This window comes from Colletotrichum fructicola (genome assembly GCF_000319635.2).
Source record: "Colletotrichum fructicola Nara gc5 chromosome Unknown KSG_Nara_v1_contig07, whole genome shotgun sequence".
NCBI classification, from domain to species: Eukaryota; Fungi; Ascomycota; class Sordariomycetes; order Glomerellales; family Glomerellaceae; genus Colletotrichum; species Colletotrichum fructicola.
The window spans coordinates 3,266,708-3,285,867 of NW_027094057.1; the positions used below are offsets into that span (position 1 = coordinate 3,266,708).

The following is a 19,160-nucleotide window of genomic DNA, read 5'->3' on the forward strand; positions in this document are numbered from 1 at the left end:
AATATACCTCACGACTCCCTGCGGCTTCTTTCATGACCAACGTTCCGCAACTACAAGAGACGGAGAATCTCAGACACTCAAGTTTGCAGGTAGAAGGCAATTGGGAGTTGAAGCTCATGCGCGTCCGATTTAGGACTTCGAAGCACCACAGCTACTTGCAGGCTTTGGCAGAGTCGCTTGGCAAAACCCAAAACCCAAGCTAACATTCACCGCGTTAAGGGTATCACCTAAATGATGCGAACACGAGATCCAAAGTCTTGAAGCTTATGGACCATTAACGGGGTTTTGAGGGGCAGTTCCATGCCAAGTAAAACTGTGGTAAATGGCGGTACGGATCAAACTCCGAAAACAACCCCCAACAAAGCTAAACTGACTCTTCAATGCATACTGCCGGCATGTACTTGAATATTGCGGATGTACTCAGTGTATTTACAGACCTCGCAACCGCCGAGATTGAACATTTGCCAACTGCAGGGGTTTGTCGCAATAGATTTCAGCGACAAAGTTTATCTTGAATAGAATGACGGCTACTTATCTCAATTCGGCAGGTTCACAAGAACCATTCTGTCGGTGCGATGCCGACGATGTCTGGGCCCCTGCCAAGATGCGAACGCTTAAACCTGGGATGTGCTTGCGCACTGAAGTTTTCAGAGCGATCATTGTCTCCTTCTCTCCACAAACTCGCCAGATACAGCTGTCCAGTGCAACATTCACAGTTTCCAGCGAAGCGGTTCTGTGCTGTCTAGGACTCTTGGGTAGCATTCAAGCCCACCCGTTGAGAAAATTTCTGCCCGAAAAGAACAAAAGGTCGTGTATTTCCTCACCCAAGAGAGAAAACGCGGAGTGGCCGAGTCATTTCGCTGCAGGCATACCCATCTCGGGGAACCGTCTATCGACCCCCAAACTCTAATGCCCACACCAACGTCACAGCAGCGTGCAAGAGGAAGCCAGCTCCGTTGGCCTGAACCTTCCACCGGTTCATTCGAGTTCGGTGGTTCAAAGGAAACAAAAATTCCCGCGACATGTCAAACTGTAAAAATTTCGACACAGACGGGTTGATCCTCGGGTGTTGAGTGAGGCTGTGTCGAGGTTGTCCTTGGAAGAGGCGAGACTCAAGTACGGACAACCTTGGTCGGCTCGGTGATTGGATCACTAATGTAGGACGGCATTCGGCCGAGTAATTTACACACTCTGCAGCCAAGATTGAACTTGAACAAAAGCCAGCAGGACCCCTTCTGCGCCACAGTCGCACATCGGCATTGATTTTATGGTCCGCCGAGCAGCATCGAGCCATTTCAATGCTGCCTGCCTGCCTGCCTGGTCCCTGATGGGAACCCGGCTACCCGGATTACCCGGTGTTCGAACGAGAGCCTCCGTCTGTGGTAGCACCGAGACTCAATTGCAGGATCAAACCTTTCAAACGTCAACAGCCAGGATACCAAGGGCAAAAAAAATTGTAAAACGAAACATGAAGGATCTCCTGTCAAATTCTGACATGAACAGCCTCCAGTCTTACAAAGGCGTAGTAAGCAACCCAGTAACAAAAGAACCGTGGAGCTGCAGCAGGAAAGTTATGGGGCAATGCTCCCTCGCATAAAGCTGAAATGGGCAAAAATCGGGGCGCGACCAAGGTCGTCCGTGTCGCGCATGAACCATCGCCGCGGCCTGCCTCGATCATTTCCCGGGTTTCCGCCAAGCCGCCCCAAACCATCCAGGCAGAGACCAAGTTGAGACTGGGAGCTGAGAGCAAAGCATAGTCCGAGGGGCAAGACCGCCTGACTGCTTCGACAAATCACTGCTCTGACTCTACCAGTCAAGGTCATAACATGACAACGGTATGCCTGTGACGGCAATGGAGGCTGGAAAGACGGCAGCATGTGAGGTTTGATTCGACAATAGCGAATCTGGTGTCTAGCCCGTGTCCTGCCCCAATCCAAGACATCTTCATCGGCTCAAGATTCAAGAAACGCCCAAAGCGCACAGAACCGAAAGAAGATTGCGAAACAGAGTCCTATTCCAGAAAGCCAGCTCTCCAGTTCAGCCCAAATCGCCGGAACTAATGGCTTTGGTCATATCGCTACAGCACCTTCCACGATGTCGGCCCCCAATATCACCTCCCCAAGCCGGCACGGAACCCAGGTCTGCCGCCGCGTGGCTGGCCCTAGGGCCGGGGCTTCAGTGCCCTGGCTCCGTCGTCGCGCGCCCCCCTTTGCGCCCCCTTGGAACTCACAGACGTTGCCCGGCCGGAACCCCGGTCCCGGTGAGATGTGGAAGCAGGGATTGGGTACGATGAGAATAAGCACATGAGAAAAGGGAGGAGCATAATCCACAGCGCAGCCCGCCGTATCATACGAGAAGAAGGAAGGAGGAGGATGGAAGCTAAAAGAGAGAAGCCAACTCCACAACACCGGCGCGCCGGCGGAGGAACTACGGGCTGTTGCAAGTCCCGTGAATTCGTCGGCGGGCGTGCGACGGTGATGGCGGCGCCTCCGCTAGAAGAGCACTAGAAGAGAGGGGAAATACGCGGCATTGTAGCTAGCTCACGCCTCTCATCTCGCAACCGTCTCTCTAAATCCTGTTAGCTCTGGCTAGTTTCTTCACAATGGCCGCGCCTTCGTCGTCATTCTGAGGGAGGAAGACAAAAAATGTCAATCGACGATTGGATCTCGCGGACGCGCAACTGTTTAGAAAGCCGATGAAGACAAAAGCTGACAGCTGACGGGAAAAAGCAAAACTTGGCACACGAATCTTACGCACCTCCACCTGTTCCCCACGCGCAAAACCCTCAGGAAGCAGGACTAAGATCCTCCTTGGTCTAGATACGATAAACCACCCCAGACGCCAGAAGATCCGGAAACACGATTTCCTTCTCTAATCAATTATTGTGACACCGTGAGAGGGGCGAACCCCTACTTCAAGGAAGAACACCACATCCAGAGAGCGAGGAGACTGGAGTCGGGGACTTTGCCCTCAGGCCATTACCCATCCGCTGCGTAGCATTCGAGAATCCAATAAAGATGGGAATACCCATAACCCAAGCCCGCGAGCGAGGTCGAGATCCGCTCTGAGACTGAGAACCCCTGGATTCCCAATGCGAATAATCCGATAGAGTTCGGTCTTTGGGCCGAAGACAGGGCAGACTGCCGAAGGATTCGGCCGGTTGCCAATATGTGATGAATATTCATGTCCGAGGCATGGCCCCTTCACCGAGAGACGAGGACCTGCTGCCCTGAGTTGAGGTCGTTCGCCCGCATGCACGCATACGCAACTCGACGCAACGCAACGCAATGCACGCCACACAGAGAGTTGCCTTCGAAAGAGGCAACTCGATCACCGATTTCCCCAGTTTTGCCCCATCACGAGTCATAAATTCGGCGATAGGGCCGAAATCTTGCGTCGCGCAGCACCTCATTTATCCCCCGTCCCAGCATGTTCCCGAAGCTGATCGCATTTTCAGTCGCAAGTCTGATCCTGCAGCAGAGACCAGACAGAAACCAGGACAACAACCCAGAGAAAAAAGGGCGCGAGCCACCAATAGCGTCACGAACCGGTCAGACCATCTGCTCCTCTCTTCTTGCTCACAGTGAACCTTGCCAACCCGCCGCTGGCTTTGATTCTCCATCTTGTTCTCCACACACTCACAGCGTGCCGGATGTGCCACCAGGATAGGGATAGCACCGGCCAACTGCGACGCCATCCTCGCCCGGGCTAACGTCCCAAGGGGGTAGCAGATTGAAAGACGCACCAAAGACCGGGGGCGCGCAGCGAGCAGTGGCGCCCCTTCAGGCTTCCAATTGCTGGCTGCGTTGCGTCGGGGGCGGTTTTCCAGAGCCCTTCGATGCCGTTTCTAAAGCCGTCACACAAAACTCTGGCAGTTCTTCGGACGTTTCTTATTCCCATACAACTGCTGCACGTCCGTCCCTTTCATTAGCCCTTGGCGTTGCGCGGCGCAGTATGCGGCCACGTTTTTGTCTCTTTCTTTGGTTCCTTCTTCTCGTGCTCTGAAGACGGGAGGCTTGCAGCCCGTCGTCTTTGCCGAGGGATTTCAGGAAACCGTTGGTGCCGCGTTTCTTCAGCTTTGCCTCAGCTCTGCAGTGCCGGATCTGGGCCGCACCTCTCTCGGCCAGTTTCCGCGTCCAGAAAGAAGCTTTTCTCCCTGTGTAGCTGCTGCTGCTGCTGCGCCGTATGTTGTCTTTTCTTGGGTTTCTTATGAACTAGTATTTCCTAAAACCGAGACAACAACACAACATCGGTCCTTTCGGAGTTTCTCTGCTGCCCCGCGTAGAATGGTTGACAAGACGGGCCCGCTTCTCAGCCAGACCAGCCAGGCAAGGACAAAAAAAAAACGAGTCCAGACTATGGCATCGTAGTGCCGACGGGATGCTGGCCCCTGCATGAGAGATGCGCTGCACAACAAACCACGACAGCTGCAGCAAGCTGGCTGCCCCTCTCTCCTCCATCGATGAATTCAAGGAGATATTCTCTCCCCCTGGCAAGCCGTTGATCCCTGCGTGCGCACGATCACCCACCCGGCCCCTACCTGGTCCTTGCCCTGCCCTGGCTGTGGTCTTCCGGCGTGCCTGGGCCGCCGTCTCCTCCTGGAGTTTCTTCTTTTCCTTCCTGAAGATACCTGTATGTGTGTTATATGTGGGTGGGTGGCACAGATGGTGGGCTCTTTCCTCCATGTTCAATCAATCTCGAGGGGCGCCCTTGAGGCCCTTGGTCCCTTACCCGACCATGGACGGACGATAGACCAGTCGCGGCCTCGGTCCGCTGCTATCCCACGTTGACGGGGAGCCTCCTGCATGTCAGTGTATCACAGTCTCACTCTCCATGGAGCAGCCTTCGCCTGCCACATGTGGTTGCCGTCCTGGGTGCCTTGTTGCCACGCCCGAGGCTAGGAGCCAGGGTCCTGCTTCTTGTCTAGCCATGCTGGTCGAACGTCCCTCGGTTACGAGAACCGCAACCGTCAACCACCGCCACCATTGTCTGGCGTACCAGATTCCCGCCTACAGTGTGTGCATGTCTCAACACTAATAGCTTCTAGAGGGGGAAAGGGGCCCGGCGCCGTTGCCAGACCACGGCCGTCATACGACGGTGATGTGTAACGGCGACCACCGTGTATCGACTAGACCGGCCACGCTACCAACACACTGGTCTTCTGTGGCGTCGACCCAAGTGGACCGAACCTGAAGACGTCCTTCCTGCATCCCGGTTCTGCATCCAGCATCATCTCCGTGTTGGCATGTCGCTAGACGACTCGTCCCAAGTGGCCTTTCTTGTTGACTAAGACTGAGCCCGAAGAGCGTTTCACGACAACCTTAATCCCTTCCGTCCCCCCCTTCTTTAGTCTGGTGTAGGGAGGAAAAAACACTTTGACGCCTCCATCACGACAGAGACGAACCGATTCAGACGCTACGCCATGGTCGACGGGATAGATATCTAGCGCCTCAAGACGACCGTTCCTCCCGTCCCCTCCCGTCCCCGAACCCTTCTGGAAAGAGGGAGGCCTTCTCCTCGTCCCTTCACCAACCCGACGATACCCCGCCATGAGGTTCTTCTCGCTATTCCTGTCACTGGCCGCGCTGCTGTGCTGCGTCGCGGCCCAAAGCGATGCCCTTGCGGCCGTGGCTGCATTGCCGACCTGTGCGGTATGTAAATTTCGACCCTCGCATACGGCATGCCCAGGAAAGACTCGTGAGACTAACGGGAAGAACAGCAATCATGCCTCGTCACGGCGGTCCTGAACTCGCCATGCCAGGTCACCAACCAGACGTGTATCTGCACCAACGCTCCTTTGCAGGCCGAAGTTGAAGTTTGTGTATTGGCCAACTGCACGCTCCGCAACGCACTCAGTCAGTAAACTTCCGGGAACTTGGAGTCAAAAAAACACCAGCAAGCTCGAACAATCATCGGCTAACCTTGCCCTCGCAGCGACCAAGAACCTCACCCAGACGACATGCGGCGCGCCAGTTCGAGACCGCTCCACGCAGTACAACATCATCTCCATCACGATGGGCTCTCTCTCCGGCGTCTTCGTCATCATCCGCCTGGTCCACAAGATCTTCGCGACAATGGGAGACCTCGGTGTCGACGACTACTTCATCCTCATCACCCTCGGCTCAGGAATTCCCGGCACTGTGATCAATTCGGTGGGCTTTGTAGGAAACGGACTCGGCAGGGACATCTGGACGGTTCCGTTCGACAGGATCACTGATTTTGGGTACTGGTTCTTCGTCATGGAGCCCATGTACTTCGCCCAAGTGACGCTGCTGAAGATGTCGCTCCTCTTCTTCTACATGCGCATCTTCTCTCACAACAAGATGTGCAAGAAGCTCATCTGGGGGACAGTCGCGTTCAACGCTGTCTTCGGACTGACCTTCATCTTCGTCGCCGTCTTCCAATGCACGCCGATCAGCTTCTACTGGACCAAATGGGATGGAGAAACCCCGGGGACGTGCTTGGATATCAACGCCATTGCGTGGGCTAACGCCGGCATCTCGATCGTGCTGGATTTCTGGATGCTTGCGCTCCCCCTCTCCCAGATCAAGAGTCTCAACCTGCACTGGAAGAAGAAGATTGGAGTCGCCATGATGTTCTTCGTCGGTACCTTGTAAGTCCATCCCTCTCTCAAAACGTCTCAGTTACGTGGGCACGTGTGCTGATACACGTCACAGCGTTACCGTCGTCAGCATCCTGCGTCTGCAGTCCCTCGTCGCCTTCGCCAAGTCTCAGAACCCGACATGGGACCAGTTCGAAGTCGCAACCTGGTCCACCGTCGAGATCAACACGGGCATCATCTGCGCCTGTATGCCTTCGGTCCGCATCATCCTCGTCGGCTTCTTCCCCAAGCTGCTCGGCACCACGCGGCGCGGCACCTCTGCCGCCGCAAAGTACTACATCCAATCGAGCGGCAACCACGGCGGCACCACCGGACGCAGCAGGGCCCGCACCTTCGGCAACGAGGCCAAGATCAAGACGGTCGACCGCGAGTCCGGGCTCTCCAGCCCCAACGGCATCATGTACACCAAGGAGTACACCGTCGACTACCACGACGAAACTAGCCTAGTGCACATGCGGGAGCTAGAGGCGTCGAGTTCGAAGACGGGTAGGAGCGGGTCGCCGTTTTGACGGATTGTTTTCCTTTGTTAGCGGGTTTATGGGCGTTGGCCTCCTTTGCAATTGACGACACGTATGACACTTGTAATTCTTTTGACGGATACCACAATAGCGCGTGAGGGAACCACGGTACCCCACGGTAATTGACTTTCTAATCGATCCAAAGAGCGACTAGTCCCTTGCTGCTATGCTAGATTGGCGTGCGCAGTTGATACGAACGGCGATGATGGCTCTTCAGGTTAATAGGCTTCCTGATGATCGTGATGCTTCAGTTCCAGCGTCCAGCTGCCAACTGCTGTGTTGGGCATGGCCCGCTCGGACCCCTTTCTTGTCGTGTGATCGGTAACAAGAGCGTCAGCAACATCCCATGCAAGAGAGCTGCATCGGAAATAAGACTGAGACGGGTAATGGTGGCTCCTTGGCCGACTTTAGGCGCAAGATCTAGACCAACGACTCGGTTGTGGCGCATGTTCGTACAGAGAAGGAGGATGCACTCGTTGAAACAAACTTGGTGGATCTTCCTCTGAGGTCGCATCGGCGCGGTGTGCGAATAGGTATCGTTGCTGTTGCTGTCCAGTCTCTCTCTGGTGACATCGCCCGCCCACCCTGGAGGACACCCCGACGTTGGCCTGCGATTCCCATTCAGCCGGTTAGAGTCCTTCGAGGACAGCGCGGGCCGTTCAGCAGGTGTCTAACCGCTGCTGATCTTTTGAAGGGAGAACAATGGAGTCGGCGTCTTTGGCTTCTTCGCTTCCATCCCTGAAGACGACCGTCAAGCGACTGCCACCGTGCCTATTGGCATGATGCCACCATCCCGTGGCCGGCGGTCGGGTAGACAAGCCACACAGAATGCGCCATCGCGAGAGGGAGCCGATACGACCAGCTCAGCCAGGGGGTGATTCCTCAGAAGACGGCGATCCGGCAGCCGCTGGCCTAGGGCGACAAGAAGCGATTGAGAAGGTCCTGGCGGGCGGAAAGGGCATGGCAGCTCTGCCCGGATCTGCATTGACGTGTGTCGGAGGGTGGTACTCAACAGTTGCCGACGTAGGACGTCGTCAACCCTATGGAACCCTCCCCCCGTTCGGAGCTATTGATGGACATGGTGGGTAAGAGAGACAGATGTCTCGGCGGTCCATGGCTGATCGACGGCAAGGTCCAGGTATGCTGTGCTGAAGGTTTGCTCTTTCAGACGATTCGTGCCGTCTCTCCGACCGAAGAGTCTCCGAAACTGCTCGCCGTTGCGCGCCGCAGTCGCCGTTGTTCGGTCTGCCGAACGCTCGGGGGTCGATCGGCGGATATGCCGTGATGGTCTTCCTCATTCCATTGTGGCGCGTCGTCGAGTCAGGTATTCCGAGCGGCGGAAGCCTCGATAGGGGGACACACACGTGGGGAGGTGTTCGCGATCAAAGGGAGATTTTATTTTCGATCTTTTTCCGAAGAAGATGGGGACAGGTGAAGATCATGGCAGAGATTGGGTTGGCGTGTTTTTGGGAAGATGCAGGGATGGCACCGTGCATGTTCAACGGCCGGGCAGTTCTTCCCCAGCTAGACAGGGGCTTACAGGTACTCTGACACAGTCTTTCACACCGTATTTTCCTGAAGTAAGTACGACGTATTGAGTCTTCGGTGGTTGAAGATGAGTTGCGCGCTTGACCGCAATGCTTTTGTCAGATGGAGGTCACGATACAAGACATTCCCGGGCTTTGGAAATAACCCAAAATAGGATACAATTGCGCCATGTCTACACTTCTTTTTTCATGATATAACAACTGCCCATCACGAACGTGGTGAATGAGCACGTTCACCCGTTGCTAGTTCCAACCTACCTAACTAGCGGCGCCAACTTCGGGCAGTCCATCTACCGACGCCATACGACCAGGCCTTAACGGACGGACGCCGAGATCTAAGAGCGGAATATAGCCGATGGGTATTTCCTGGGTTACATCATTAAGACCGCTTTGACCTTCAGTACTCCATGATCGTCGTAGCCTAAGTGCGGACATTCTCATCCGCGAAGGGATGATGATACTCAATGTGAATGATTCTACCTTAGGTAGTAAGAAACACGACCATAACTGGTAGCTTACACTAAGTGCCACATGGCGAGGATGAGCTATTGGTCTGGTGTTCCAGCATGTCGATTCATAGTAGAAATTACATCTCCTTCAGTCACATATGCACCAATCAGCTAGACCTACGAGACTGCAGCACTACTCTTATCCCATGTTCAAGCCCGTGGGACGAGTTGCAATCGCGTGTGTAGAATAGACTATGCAAGCTCCCTGTAGCGTGGAAATCTCCCTAACAAACGCATTACCTGACTCCGCGCGATTGATGTTGATCTTGATATCGGCTTCCCACGTGCCCGCCAATTCGAAGGAAGGACGTTCAATGAGTCGTGATTTCTTAGTCACTTAGTCACTCATGACTAGTTTGAGCAATATTGTACGTCACCTCGGTATTCCTAGTGTAAACCAAGTCCTTAAGGAGGCAAGTCCGTCCATGAAAACTCCGGTCGTGTCCACTCAAACGTGTCCAGCAAATCAAAGTTGAAGTCCAAATGTGTCGAGAAATCCCATTCCAAGAAATCAGCCAACGGACCATCCCGGTTAGGCGCTACATTGAGCACCTGATCCAACACCCTTTGCACAATGATCTTGCAGTTGGCGCAGATGTTGCCGTTCGCCTCCTTTGGACTGACCCAGTTTAGGAACCCGACAAGCAGACTAAGCAGCTGAACGATGCTGGACCGGGTGACACTCTCGCCATTGGCACTAGTGATGCCATTAGGTTCGTTGAGGGTAACAGTCGGTTTCAGGAGCTCGAGGCAGAGGATTCCTCCGCCAGGGGCTGCATATGCCATGACCTTGGAAGGCGCGTTAGTATCTTCCTGCACACGGTGCGAGGAAGAGGTCATTTACTCACCAACCACTTGAAATCCTCGTACACCATGGCGAGACCATCCATGTTCGTCCAGAAGAGCATGGTAGTGGTGGTCAAGTCGTAGCTCACGGCGAGAAGATCCTTCTCATTGGCACAACCATGGCGGCGCAAGAGTCGTTCTATGAAGAACAAGTTTTGGAGATGCTCCAGGCGCATGAGGATTCTGGGGTAGAGCATGTCGGTACTGACGTCGGGGTCCCGCACATCCGCCTCCCTGAACTGCAGAACCGACGGCATGTCTGCTGCGGCCTGTAGTTCTCTACTCTTCAAAGCACTGGGCCCATGTAAGCTCGGTTTACCAGCTGAGTAACAGCATCCACTTACTAAAGAGTCTCCGCAGACGTAGCCCCCTCAACACCAAGCGAGATCTCGAATATCTCGTCTCGAATGATCATGAGTTGGGCGCGAGCCCGCCAGAACGTAATGGAGTAAGCTGCTCCGTCCGTGTTGTAACCGTTGCTATCCAGAGAAGCAACCGCACGCGCTAGTGTCTCTTCGTCTGCCACCAGGTAATCATCCTTAAGATCCAGCGGCGGGGGTGTCAGCATGTAACGTCGGCTAAGCAAAGGAGGCCGTCCCGTTATTGAAGAGACAACCTTGTCGATCACGAAAATCTTGTATACGAGCCGTCTCTTGATTTCGCTTGCCAATGTCGGCTTGTAAACGCCTTTATTTGAGTTGACGTGTAGGCCGAGGAAGGTCATTAGAGAGACTGCTTCACCGTTGTACATCCAGCATGACAGGCCTATAGTAGAAGTCTGGTGTGAGTCTAGAACGGCATGAGATGGAAAGGCAAAAACACTTACTAGTATCCCCCGACACGATGGATGCGACAATCGTCCGCTTCCAGTACACATACAGCAGCAGAGTATTGCCGACCTCAGTAGCTCGTCTCGCCAGTGCTTGGCAGTCATTGATGCATTTTCTGTACACATCTCGTTGTCGAAACGCAGCAACTCGACCCCCGGGCGGAGGCGGCTTGGTCTCTGGGCGAACGAGGTGGTTGTTCCTAGAGCTCAGCTCCCAGTAAATGTAAAGTATCCCGAGCGTCTCCCATCTTATGTTCGTTCCAGTGAATTGGGCCACCCACTTCTCGGGATCGGCTTCATTCTCCGAGAACGGCTTCGCGGTGTTGGCGCACAGGATGCGGGTCAACTCCGAGAGCTGGGCGTCGTCTCGAACCGGGCCGAGGTAGCTTCCGTACGTGGCATACAAAGAGTCGAGGGCGCGTTGGGCGACTGGACGAACAAAAGCGTCATGGGGATCGAAGTGAGCTGCGAAGAGCGCTTGACCTTTGTCTTCGGTGGGTATGCTCTGCAAGACGAAGAGACATGTCTCCAATGTTGTTGTTGACGGCGGCAGTTCAGTGATGCAATTTGAAGGTGTTGCCAGATTACTTCCGACTGTGGCACCATCGGTTCTGGATGTTCCAGCTGCTCTGTTATCGTGGTCAGACAAGCTGTTTCCCACTTCTCTGTAGATATCGCCGAATGAGTTGAATCCAAGATGGCCAGAAGTCGTCACTTCGGGACTGGCTGTTTGAGGACTCAAGTTTATATCGTCGTTTCCGGATGCACTTTGGTCTGCTTGTGTGGCTTGCTCAACGACAGTCGACCCAGTGAGATGCTGCTCCGGTACCCTGTCCGAAGTAGGAGGCCCTAGCTGACCCGGATCTCGTGCCGGCGTGCTGGGAGATTGCATCCGCGCCGGCGAGCCGGCCGTGTACTCGCATGTTCCGGCTTTCCTCCGTCTCCGACAACTGCCACAGATCGGACGGGCATGGTCACATACGACCTTTCGCCGGCGACAGGGGTCGCACGCCTGAAGGCGGCCGTTTTTGCGGTAGCGGAGCGGTGTACCCCGATCGGCCATATTTAAGCGAACCTTCGGAAAGTGAGCAATGACGCCCAGACAATTGATTCCGAGACAGATGAATGAAGAGCAGAAAGGTTCGTCTGACCGATGTTGTGGACGTTGGAGGGGGATGATTAGGGGCGACTGGCCGAACTTTTGCAAGTTCGGCTTCGGTAAGCCCCGCTTTCTCGGGAAGTGAACTCGGTGTGCTAATTATGGTAGAGTGGATGGATGCTTCGGCTGATTTCCCATTGGCGCCAGGCCCTTACTATCCTGGCTGGCGCCACGATCATGATAGGAATACGTTTGACTGGTTGCAGTGCACGCATAATCAGCAACTGGGATTGGCTGCGGAAAGAGTTGCTGTTTTGTAGAGGTGTCGTCCCAATGGAAGCCCATGTATCATAGAACGCAGAAGAGCACTGGCACATTTGCAAACATGTGCTGAACAAAGCCAATCGATACTTGCGAAGTGTGGTGAATGCAGCGTAAATAGATACCCCACATGCTCCTTGCGCATCGACCATCAGCTAAATCATCGCCGAAAGCCAAAATTTCAAATTCTAAGGTCTGAATGGGTGGAATTTTTGCCCTGCGCACAACATGACTTCAGACTCATACTCCGTTCAACGTAAGTATCTTTGCGGGATACAGCTAGTGTGTAAGCCAATTTGCGGTTATGAATAATTGCGTCTACGCGACTGATCCCCTTCAGATGATCAGTTCGGGGTCATGGCATGCATGTATGCTTTGGAGGACCGCCTCCACCAAAAGGTTAGGTAAAGCACTGTTGGTTTGCCCCAGGATGAGTTTGATCGATGCTCAAGCAGAAAGTCGCTTCCGTCATCTGGCTACTGACTTAGGCAGTTCAATATGTCATGATAGAAGCCATAACCTCAAGCACCCCGTTATTCTTGCATCAATGTCTTCTCCGTAGTTAACAGCACGTGCTTCAACAACAAATCCTGTAAGATATGAAATGATTGAGTATTAGGCGTTGGAGGCATTGTGAATAAGGCTCCGCGTGTGGAATACATGGAAGCGATTGCCACGATAATCGAGCCTGTGGAAATCCTCATGTGTCAAAGCAGATACCCCGGTTGGTGATAGCCATCGGACAGCCACGTCATGAATATTGTTCAGACTCTGTTTCGACCGTGGCCCGGTTGACGGACTTCGACTATATACATGGGCTAGTCAACAGAAAGTTTGTCAAGTGCGAACAGTCCGGCTTACCTACCCATAGACACTACTTGTTTATTTTAGCACATGTCGAGATCTCATCACTGAGATGAAATTCTTCCGGCCTTTCATTCAGCTTGCTGAATGTTGTAAAGTTTGGCGCATGCTGCCTCCTGTACAGTACGACTGAGCCTAGATGAATGACTCCACCCGCACTTCTTCACGCACATGACTATTTACTTGATTCGTCCTCAGTCTTATGATATTGAAAGATATAATCTTCATTATTCATTTCAGATAGAGTACCGAAACATTTTATACTGATGAGCGCCATGGCCGAACCATTCTCATTGTATTGATAACCGCGCGGTCAACTAAAAAGCCTTCAAGTGCACCGTCCAATGTTGCTGATCAACCGAGAAGGAAGATAAAACTAAGAAGAGTCGCAGCGACTGCAGTTGTAACACTATGGCCTGTGGAAACAGCCCCACTCTTGTCGTCGTCTCCGTTCAACGAATCAGGCATTTCCTCACCCTCAGCGGTGAACGTCTTCATGCAGGTGAACTGCACCTCTGGGCTGTCATCGTTCTCATCGTCGTATAGAACGGTGAAAACGGGAGTCACGCCAGAACGGCCACCCAGAGATTGGCTACTGTTATCTCCTGTGGGAAGAATCTGCCGCATCTCGGCTACCTTGCGCAGCTCGTAGCTCTCGGGCATGACGGGCTGGCAACCCTCGTTCTGGAGCTGGGCTGGGCTACCAGAAAGGTCCTCGCCGGAGATAGGGCCTGCGGTGATGTTAATGTGGCCGGCGAAGCGGTCGCAGAAGGACAGTTCGCGGTGGATGTTGGTGTTGAGAAACTGCGCTAGGGACTCGCATCGTGGCAACGAGGCGCTTCCGGTGTTGTTGCCCTGACCGTTCGTAGTGTATCGGAATCGCTCCACCAAAGTTGCTATGTTGTTCTGACAACCGTCCGAAATGACCGAGTTGCAAGAAGTTGTGTTTTGCGTGTCGTCTTCGGACAACTCAAATGTTTGCTCCTGATACTGCATCATAAGGGCGCAGCCGGCCTCCTGGTTGCTGGAGTTGAAGTTGGCTGGCACGCCGACATACAGCGTCTGAGTTGAAAATTGATAGCCTTGCTGGCTAGCGAGGATGCCATCCGGGCTCCCATCAACGAGAGTAAGCGAAAGCTTCTCATCGGCGACGTCGAGCACTTCAGGTACCATTCCCACTCCAACAAAGCGGGATGAGTTGCCCGACGAGCACACACCCTGGCTTTCGGAATTGATGCATGAGAGGGCGCTGCACGACGAGATGTCTCTGTGCTGGGCCGCAACTGAGGTTGCCAGAGCTATAGCAGCAAGGAGTCTTGTGTTCATGGTGCTTTAGGAAAGAACAGTCTGAAAGGGTGGTTGAGTCGGACAATTGCTAAGTACGTACTAAGTCGGGTTGAATTGGTTTCGCCGTTGCAGTGGAGTAGACGTGAGTTGCCCGCGCTATAGATAGTCTATATCTGACAAAGTCGTCTGGGCCTTGCCCGCTCTTAAGTCTTTCTCTTTTCCTGGGGTGAGGTATGCTGTGTTTCTGTTTGGGTCGAAAGGTTCCCGGGGATCTTTGGTGGTTGCGGGAACAAACATGATGTCACATCACTGCCGTGTGATCATTTTCGACCTCGACATTAGCGATTACCCCTCGCTTGGCGACAGCCTTGGCCAACGGCGAAGGTAAACGAAGAAGAATGAGACGAAAAAAAGGTCCAACACGCGGCAAATGAGATGCAACACCTCACAAAAGCAAACAGCAACATAAAACTCAGCCGAAATCCCTCCACATTACGTCAATTTTCCGGTGCCCCCGACGGCACAGCAAGGCGTATTCCTTCCTACCTCTTGGCGCGCGGCTCTTGGCTCTTGGCTCTTGGCCCGTCCCGCTCCTTTTTCTCCGCGCCGCTCCTATGTAAGCCACCATCGCGAGCGTACTGCTTGAACGATCGGCATGACCCCTTGCAACTCGTCCGTTTTGGTCACATCACTTTCCCGTTTTGGCATTGTTGTAGGCTCGAACAAACGGTTCACCCGCAATGTGGCCGTGTTGGAGGTGGTCAGAGAGGTAGAGAAACGTCTGAAAGAGCGTCCATCCTCTATCGGATCGCCTGATCGAGTCTTACCTAATCCCCTTGGAGTCGGGCGTTTCGACCCATGGTAACTGATGCAGGCAGTAATATCCAGCCGCCCGCTCATTTCAGATAAGTGGATAGACTGTTGGATCCACGTTATGGTCCGTAAACGTGCACCTATCAGGAGGCTCTGAGGCCTCCTGGCGTGTGTGCTGGAAGATATGGGCACTCGGGTTCCAAAGTAAATGGCCGGTCTTCTGAGCATTCACCACCAAACAACCGGCCATTTATTTTGGCGATAGGGTGATGGGGTAGTAATTTCCGTTTTTGGAACTGTGAAGTTTGAAATATTGTTCTATAAGCCTTCGAGATCAATGTCACGTTAAACGGCCCGTCACTTTTGGGTACAGCCGGGACTTATTTTGCTTATCAACAACATCAACTGATACGTGCTCGAGTTTGAAACATAGCGAAGACTCATTCGTCAAACAAGAAGTGTGATAGCTGTTGTAAGAATACCCATCTGAGCGCCTGCTATAAGCGGCCTTAGTCGCTCTCGAAATGTGCCAACATCCTGTTGTTGCCTGGACGAGTGGGACTTGGATGGTTACTTTGAAATCCCGTCGCATTAACCCTGTCCAATCGTACGTTCAGGCTTTACTACTTGGTTCTACTCTAGTTCACTTGGCAGGTATAATGATTATTTTATGGGTTGAACATTCTCAAGATTTGGTGCGGCTCAGCAACAACTCCTTCTGCAGAAGTTCCCAACAACTATGGAGCCCATTGAGCCAAGTTTTGAGGCCAGACTCTTCTTCTTTCGGAAGCTTAGAGGAGTTTCCAGCAGGCTCAGCACATTGCAGGATTCTCTACCGACTTGGCGCAGACACACCGAATTCTAATTCTGGCCAAGATCTCGATCTTCATGGCACGGCCAATATAGACTGTGAGGCTCGAGGCTGAATGCCATCGGGCGGAGCGGCGGAGCGGAAACACGCGGCTAGGAAGCCATGCCAAAAGTTACCAGAGTCAGTTCATTCTCATCTACGCCTTGGGAGGGGTCGAAGATCGTGTAGAGAATCAGGCCGTCAGGCTCGTCACGGCAAGGTGTTGGAGTCATTACTGCAACCTCTGTGCCTCTTTACCTCGTATCAATTGGGGGCGAGCTGTAATCCTCCATGTAAGCCGCTTCGTGACGGTGCCACTCAGTCAGCGCAGCCAAGGTTGCTGAGCTCGAACAGTATTACCGAAATCAGATGTGATGGCGGACTAGATGGATCGAATGTGTGAAGAACTGAGGATGAGGATTCCGCCGAACCTTTGGGCCTCATTGTGGGAGGAGGCGAGATATCTCTGGAATCGACTATAAGAAGCTCCTATTCCATTACCTTTGTTCTCTCAAATCAGCAACTCGCGCAGAACATCCTCAGTAGAACCTCTTCGCCCGCCAGTCTTCGGCTCTGAAGCAGCTTGCAAGTCCAGATCCTTCTTGAAACCCTTAGACCATCATTCACCACTATTCAACATGGCTACCGCTATCGGTGTCGTCGGAAGCGTCATCACCATCTTCTCTTTCCTCAAGGACATGTTCCCCGAGCCTGACAATCCGAGCGCCAAGTTCGCCTTCAAGATCGGCCTTGACGGAGCTGGTGATCCGCCCCTGAGCAACGCCGGCGGGAACATCCCCGACGTCCGCTGCTGGAACGAGCAGGGCGGGTTCCTCGGCATCACCACCAACGACAACAACAAGTGTGAGAACGGCGCCGACCTCTGCGAGACTAGCGTCTCGGATGTTGTCCAGCAGCCCACTTACACCCTCTTCACCGGCAACGACGATGCCATTTGCATTTCCTGGGCTTCCGTGACCTTCCCGGGTGGCCAGAACTACGCCAACACGATCGGCAACTGGGCTCAGAGTTGTGACGAAGCCTACGGAAGAGGTGGTAACTGGTCAGTAGCCCAAGCTCTCCAGCCTATCCTCTGCATGCCACTAACATCCTATCACCAGGTACTACTCGGATATCTATGTCCCCACGGAGGACGGCCCTGACGAGACCGTCTTCTGCGCCTGGGTCGACAAGAACGGAGACGTCGACACCACCGGTATCCAGGTCCACTGGCCTGAATACTCCAAGGACTCCGGCACCAAGGACCTCGAATACTACTGCAACAACGACCCCGTCCTGAGATTTACCGAGGATCCCGACCCCTCCGACGTCATCTTCTGGACACGCAAGCGCGACCTCTTCAGCCAGCAGCCCTCCACCTCGTCCGCCCGCTCCGAGGAGCGCCGCGCCGTCGACAAACAGCACGCTCGCCTCGCCCGCCGCTTCGAAAAGGACACGCGCCTGGTCAAGAGCAAAGAGGCAAAGCACACGGCCTCGGGCCTCTGTGGGGCCGGAGGGTCGGTCGGGCCCAGCTTCGTGTCTCTCGAGGAGCGCAAGTTCTGCTACATGCCCACCAAGACGGTCTATCCCTTCTGCGATGACATTGAGGGCGGTGCGTGCTGGTCGGAGGAGGAGGACAAGGTCATCGCCAAGGGCTCGACAGGTAGAGTTGCCGCTGTCCCTGAGATGAAATTCGACAAGGTCCTGAGCTGGGGTGAGAAATAGGCCTGCTGTCGACGATGACCTTCCGGTCGGATTGAAAGCCACAGGATTGAAACAGGACTCACGCTTTCATCTGATCAGAAAAGGGGGGTTTATTTGCTATGTTACACACTGTTTGTGATTTTATTCTTCTCTTCACTCATTAAACCAACTTCAAATTATAAGTAGAAATCAATACCACGTCCGGACAAAATGTGGTCGCTGCAACAGACCCAGGATTCTTGAATGTGGACAAATACCTGCTTGATTCAAGTTTCCGCCGTAGACTCATATGACGGGCAATAGCCACGAATAAGCCACTTCTTGGTGGGATCTTTGCTTTAGACTCATGCGGCGGGTAATAGCCACCAATAAGCCATAATATAATGGTACTCTAGCCAGGATCAGATCTCAACGCGTATCAAATGGAACCAAAAGTAAATACATAACAACAAATGGGCAAGCTCAAACAGAGATAGCATTTCACGCTACAACCATACATCTAGGTAAGGAATTTCCTGTGCTGTAGTGTAGAGCTAGAATTCACTTTTGAAGTATCACATCCTGTCCGGAGATATGTTGGCATCGCAGGGCGCATGGGCTGTATGATGGAACACCGAGGCCTCAGGGCACTTTTAAGCAGCATCGTGAACAGGGCTTTAAACCCGTGAATTCCAACAAACAGTGAGTGGATTCAAGGTAGAAAGGGATGGGAGGACCATGGAGTAGACCGTGTAGTGCTTTCCAGATCTCCACTAACAACAGCCCCTCGACGGAGGCGCCATCGCGACACGGAAACGACGCCGATTTTTCTCAACCTTTTCATATAAAAGATTGCTACTGCAGACAACATCGGAGAATAGGCCACATGTTCGTCGACTACACCAACGGACCGGCACCGAATTCCGGAGCTCGGCATATGCCTTCCAACGGTCCTCGCCATCGTCGGGCTTTTCCCAATCATGACAACAGACTCGGTCGCTCTCAAGGGGTAACTCGGCTGGAATGTTCTTATCCGCTCGACAAACATGTGCCGCGCCCTACTGCACAACATTTCGACAGGACGGGACGAGACGTCCGCTCCGCGGGATTACGCAACTCGACAGAGGGGTACCGAAAACGACGCGGTCTGAGGACTCGAGGACCACACGGGATGATCTACCCTCCAAGACAAAAAGCGTACAATAGGGGCGAAAAAGAAGTGCATTCAGATAAGCCCCGCTTTCTTAGAAAGTGAACTTCGGCTTGTCGTCCAGCGCCATCACCTCCCGACCAACAGACTTATGGAGGTTTTCCTTGATATGGCGCCAACTGCAAACGCGGGTTGAGCGATGTTATTAAGACTACTTACTGT

The 19,160-nt window shown here is 53.4% G+C and overlaps 4 protein-coding genes across 4 annotated transcripts; 2 read left to right on the plus strand and 2 right to left on the minus strand.

Annotated features, from left to right (window-relative positions):
• Positions 1 to 5,549: 5,549 nt before the first annotated feature.
• On the plus strand, positions 5,550 to 7,131 carry CGGC5_v012603 (Satratoxin biosynthesis SC1 cluster protein 4; the record flags this gene model as incomplete). Its single annotated transcript, XM_032030275.1, has 4 exons — positions 5,550 to 5,651; positions 5,720 to 5,855; positions 5,935 to 6,613; positions 6,678 to 7,131. The coding sequence occupies 4 exons, from the start codon at positions 5,550 to 5,552 to the stop codon at positions 7,129 to 7,131; spliced, it is 1,371 nt and encodes a 456-aa protein (XP_031889973.1).
• Positions 7,132 to 9,601: 2,470 nt separating this feature from the next.
• CGGC5_v012604 (uncharacterized protein) lies at positions 9,602 to 11,763 on the minus strand (the record flags this gene model as incomplete). The annotated part of the gene is made up of 4 exons (XM_032030273.1): positions 9,602 to 9,985; positions 10,045 to 10,336; positions 10,387 to 10,807; positions 10,869 to 11,763. 4 exons carry the CDS (start codon positions 11,761 to 11,763, stop codon positions 9,602 to 9,604), a joined length of 1,992 nt encoding a protein of 663 aa, XP_031890156.1.
• Positions 11,764 to 13,509: 1,746 nt separating this feature from the next.
• On the minus strand, positions 13,510 to 14,481 carry CGGC5_v012605 (uncharacterized protein; the record flags this gene model as incomplete). Its single annotated transcript, XM_032030272.1, has 1 exon — positions 13,510 to 14,481. One exon carries the CDS (start codon positions 14,479 to 14,481, stop codon positions 13,510 to 13,512), a length of 972 nt encoding a protein of 323 aa, XP_031890157.1.
• A 2,262-nt stretch (positions 14,482 to 16,743) lies between these two features.
• Positions 16,744 to 17,830, plus strand: CGGC5_v012606 (uncharacterized protein; the record flags this gene model as incomplete). The annotated part of the gene is made up of 2 exons (XM_032030271.1): positions 16,744 to 17,168; positions 17,227 to 17,830. The coding sequence occupies 2 exons, from the start codon at positions 16,744 to 16,746 to the stop codon at positions 17,828 to 17,830; spliced, it is 1,029 nt and encodes a 342-aa protein (XP_031890008.1).
• Positions 17,831 to 19,160: the final 1,330 nt, after the last annotated feature.